Genomic DNA, 5,054 nt, shown 5'->3' on the forward strand with positions numbered 1-5,054 from the left:
TTCCGTGTATACTTTATTTCATCCCATATTGGTTCTAAACAAAAACGTCTTTCACCCTCTAGGAGGAAGCAAACACGGAATAAAAGCAACACAGAAAGGTAAATCAGGGCTGCAGTGTTTTTGTCAGTAGTTGAATATGCAGTTGCCAGCGCATTGTCTGGTGCTGAATGGTGAGTGATGCTTGCTGAGAACATTGGTGGTTCAGGTGTTCTTGCAGATGTCCTGTGACATTATGGACGTGTGCTGCACCCTCGGTGCCCTGTGGTGCCCTCAAGTGAAGACACCCAACATACACCTGCCAGCAGGCAGTGACATGCTCGAGGGTGGCATCTGCTAACTCAGCTCCTCGTTTGCACCAGGGGAAACAGTCATCCTAAAGGAAATACCTACTTACCTAAACCAAGGGAGAAAAGTCAGTGCCTTTGAAGGCTTCCGCAGGGAGATCCTTTTTAGGAAGGACTTGCATTTAGACGTGGCAGCCTTGCAAGCAGAATTCTACCTTGCTGAACGGTGGGGTGCTGCCGTTGAGGGAGGCATCAGGAGGCTGAGGCTGCTCCCACAGCTGAGCCACCTCTACATTTCTGGGTGCCTGGGGACATTTGTTTCTCTTTCTGGACACTGTGCCCATATCACTGGCAGTCTGTATACCACCAGCTCTCCTCTCTGTGGTGTAGACTCATCTCTCCATCTTTGGCTGCCCTGAGGACCAGGGTGGCAGTGGGGCCTGTGGGGTTGAACCGTGTCCTGGCAGAGACCTCTGGCATAGCTGTCAAAGAGCAGCCGGCAAACAGCAAATAGCTCCTGTTCCACCACATTTCCTTCTCCTCCTGGACATAACCTGATTCTCCTCTTTCCCACTCAGTGCTCCCTCTGGGCTGTCTACCTTGATGTTCACCTCATCCCATGGGGACAGGGCCAGTGGTTCAGTGGATCCTTCAGCTTTTCAACCCATGTGTGTAAATGGGATTTTAGCTCATAGCTCCAAGTATTTCTGTCCCAAATGTGATGACAAAAACCTCATTAACTTAAAAAAATGTTAGACTGGTCCTAATGGGGAAATCTGTTCTCCTAGGGATTAAATGTTTTTGGGTTTCCTTGTAAAGTTATCTCTGGAGTTGCAGTCCTGGTGACCTGGATATTAGGGCATAGGTAAATTCTTGTTACTCACCTAGCCCGTGATTTTAGTGTTTGTCAGTGAAGGGTCTGTCCACTTGTCATCTGATTGTGCAAATTCACCTTCCATGTGAGTCGGGATTTAAGTTTCGCTGTTTTTCAGGGTCTGACTATGTGCAGAGGGAGTTGTAGGCTTTTTTTTTTTTTTTTCCACGGGAACTTCCTTTCTCGAAACACCACCCCTTGGCAGTGGACCTGCTGACACCTCAGATAAAAAGGGCAGCCTGTCTTCCTTCTGCACACTCAGAAGCAAGTGGCAGAGACTACTCAGGAGCTTGGAAGCTGCTGGCATCACACGCATCTCGAGTAGAAACTCTGACAAGAACCATGTTCGGCAACATTGGTGAGTTTTTAATGCTCTATATGATATGTTTTAATGCTTGATATGATATGTTAAGTGTGAAGTTTGGCAAGTCTCCTGCAGGGAGTATGGTAGCTCCAGAGGTTCTCACCCTTCTTATTGCCGTGGGTGACGCCTTGAGAGAAGTTGTGGTGACAGCACTGCTCACAGGGGATCAGTTTGCTCTGGCTGTGCAAATTCTGTTTTTGACAGATTGGTAAACTAACTGCAAGACTCAGCTCATTTTTCATCACTGTTCTTCAACCTGTAGACATCTGGTTCTGTCAGTGATAATGGAAAAGAAATGCAGCTCTTTTAAAGTTGTTCCACATCAATGTTAAAAGAATTGCTTTTTTTCAGGCTACTTTATCATGTAGATTATTGCTCATTAGTGATGGCTGATAGCATCTGATGAAAGTTTCAAAATAACCAAAAGGAAGATTTATTTGGGCTTGAGCTCTACCCCATGGCTGTCCTGCCTACCCTGTAGTCAGGACATGCTGCACCTGCCTTGAAAGGTGCCTGGGTCACTCCTGCAGCAGCTGCTGAACCAGAACGAGCCCGGCTGGTCCAGCCCCAGAATGCCCAAAACCCCTGGGGTCTTGGATGTAGCTGAGCAGATGCACTGGGTGGTGGAGTTGGGAGCAGGTCTCCACAGCTTTCAGGAGGGGAGGGGTGTTCTGACACCACTCTGAGTCCCTCAGTTTCAAACCTCTGTACTCTGAGTGTGGATGAGCTGAAATTTTCCAGGAAGTCTTGGACATGAGCATCTTTGGGATGCGATCTCACATATCTGAGATGTGCAGGAGTGTTTGCCTGGGGGCTGAGCAAAAATCAGGAGTAAATGCAGGCATACAAATTATGCTCTCTCTTGAAAAACTACAGTTCTCATCCCAATTCCCTTCTGTCCTTCTGAGCAGCCTTTGTTCCCACTGAAGCCAGACATACTGTAAATACCCTGCTCCATATACTGATAGGTTTTTAAACCCCATCACCTCCTCATCATAAGGGGGAAAAAAGGCCTCACATACTTACCAGTGCCAAGGTCTTATATGCCCATCTTTGATCACTGAACTTGAAGCTCTGAACGTCTCTCCAGGCAGGCAGGCAGCAATGCAATGGAGCTTGTGGGTTAGCATAGGAAGGAGCTCTATAAAGAATAAATCATTCCATAGAATCATAGAATGACTAGGTTGGAAGAGACCTTCAAGATCATCAAGTCCAACCCAGCCCTAATACCTCAACTAGACCATGGCACCGAGTGCCACATCCAATCTTTGTAAACACATCCAGGGATGGTGACTCCACCACCTCCCCAGGCAGATCATTCCAGTACTTTATTATTCTTTCTGTGAAAAACTTTTTTCTAACATCCAACCTATATTTCCCTTGGCACAGCTTGAGACTGAACTAGGAGACAAAATATTGCCTTGATTTTTTTTTCTATTAAAAAAGAAAAAAGAAAATCTGACAGCATTTGAGGTTTGGGTTTGCTTCTGGCCTGGCCCAGGAGCGAGCACAGACAGGACTGCCTCTCGCAGCCTGAGCCTCTGTCCTGTGAGCAGGCATGTTCTAGGTATACTCAGCTCTTCTATAAATCACTAATTCCTGTGCTGGCAAACCAAGGTGCCTGCAGGCAGCTGGCCACAGGGTGTGTGGGGGCCCAGCTCCGTGCCCAGGGTGGGAAGCAGGGCTGGAAGACAAAAGCAGCAGGTGAGGGCTGCCCAGGCAAGGTGAGCTGTGGCCAAGCCCCCTCAGATGTGGTGATGGGTGCGCCACTGGCTCGTTCTGAGGCATTCCTTGGCACAGGGCACCGTGCCAGTCAGATCACAGGGTATTATCACAGGTGTGTTTGCACAGGAATAAATGCAGTGCAATTGACGGGCACTGCTGAGTGGAGACTGGTCTTTGGCAGAGTGCTCAGCGCGGTCAGACTATATTCCAGGGCAGCTGTTGTCAGTGAATCCTCCCTGTGCATCCTCAACAGAGGTTGGCAGCACTGGTGATGTCCAGAAATGGGATGGATATGCAGTCCCTAAGTTAAGAAATGCTGGCAGAATGGGTTTCCTAGGGCCCTTTCCCACAGCTATCCTATGTGTTCAACTCACACATCCCTTTGCAGCCCTCTCCCAGGGGATCTTCTCAGCCCAGCACCAGGGTTTTCCATAAAGAACAAGGTTGAGCAGCTTTAGTGTTTGGAGATTTCTTAATGCTGAGGAAGATAACACTTCCTCTGTGTTCTCAAGAGGGTTAAGCAGCTAGTTCCAGATGAAATTTTTTGACAAAAATGCACACACACCCCATTGCGCAAAACATCAGCCCAAGGTTGGCAACTGGCATGCAGCAAGCAAGAAAAAGCACTCAAAGATTAAGCTGGTTAATGAAAGATGCTGGTCAGTTTTAAGTCTATTTGTTGTGCCACTTATATATTTTATGTTATTAAATGTATGTAATAAATTTATGTAATTATATGGTTTATATATTTACTAAGAAGAAATAGAGTAGTAGTCTGGTGGGGATCCACGGCTGGTCGGTTCTGTTTACTCAAGGCTGCAGTCGCTGCACAGCACAGGCTGCAGTAGGAAGCGTGCCACTGATTTCAGCCCGCCCTGGGACTAGCCCTGCATGTGGCATCTCTCACGCCACACCAGCAACCAGCAGATTCCAGCCTCTTCAGCATTAGGGATGGCTCTTGTTGTTACTCCAATTTACATGGTTGCCAGGTACCATGCAAATCTGTCAAGACATTTGGTGAATTAATCTCTTCAACCATTATGCTTTTGACTTGCTGATATCAAAGTTACCGTAACCCGTTTTTGCCTCTCCCATGTCTTCATCTGAATCACTCATGAGAAGAGTGCTTATGAGGTATTGTTACTCCCTACCAGTTCACACGGAATGCTCTAGCTTTTCCTGTCCCAACTGGGCAGCCAGCCAAAACCTCATGCAGTGACCCCCCAAATCTCTATCATCACTCAAAGCTGAGGGCTTTCTTTTTGCTCAAGTGTATCACTGGGTTGTGCCTCTCAGAGCTCCACTCCTGTGCCACAGCCCTGAGACACAACCTACTGGGAACAGAGATGCTGAGGCTTTTCCTGGCCCTGCTCCCATCCAGAGTTGTGGGACAGGAGGCAGTCATTTTAAATACTCTGTCTTAAAAATCAGCTGCTGTGTTGGGAATGAACGGGAGCAAGGCACCTGTGAGGGGTTCTTGCTGGGGAGTAAATCTGTGCTGAAGCCAAATGGGAAAAGCAGCAGTTACCATGAAGGGAGGCAGGGCTCTGTGGTGAGTGTTCTACAGCAGTCCATCCAGAGCAGGAACAAGCTCCTGCCTTCCCCTCTGACTATCCAGCCCTCAGCTGCTGCAGCATGATTCTGCCTCCTTCTCCCTCCATGTCTGCCCAGGGAGTCTGAGGTTCACCTTTGGGTATTTTAATTATTTTTTTTTTAAATTTAATTTAACTTTATTTTATTTTATTTTATTTTATTTTATTTTATTTTATTTTATTTTATTTTATTTTATTTTATTTTATTTTATTTT

General features: G+C 46.9%; 2 protein-coding genes across 2 annotated transcripts in view; one reads left to right on the forward strand and one right to left on the reverse strand.

Annotated features, from left to right (window-relative positions):
* Nucleotides 1–1,307: 1,307 nt before the first annotated feature.
* ZDHHC3 (zinc finger DHHC-type palmitoyltransferase 3) overlaps nucleotides 1,308–5,054 on the reverse strand; it is a 52,909-nt gene continuing 49,162 nt past the window's right edge. Inside the window, exons 8-9 of the transcript XR_004495860.1 lie at nucleotides 2,549–2,663; nucleotides 1,308–1,794 (exon numbers count right to left, since the gene is read on the reverse strand). The gene's annotated coding sequence lies outside the window, so the exon portion shown is untranslated. The remainder of the gene's footprint in view (nucleotides 1,795–2,548; nucleotides 2,664–5,054) is intronic.
* The window catches only part of TGM4 (transglutaminase 4), a 14,070-nt gene continuing 10,411 nt past the window's right edge, over nucleotides 1,396–5,054 (forward strand). Inside the window, exon 1 of the mRNA XM_033511945.1 lies at nucleotides 1,396–1,516. Coding sequence (XP_033367836.1) covers nucleotides 1,501–1,516 — 16 coding nt within the window. The 5' untranslated portion in view covers nucleotides 1,396–1,500. The remainder of the gene's footprint in view (nucleotides 1,517–5,054) is intronic.

This window comes from Parus major, chromosome 2 (genome assembly GCF_001522545.3).
Source record: "Parus major isolate Abel chromosome 2, Parus_major1.1, whole genome shotgun sequence".
NCBI classification, from domain to species: domain Eukaryota; kingdom Metazoa; phylum Chordata; class Aves; order Passeriformes; family Paridae; genus Parus; species Parus major.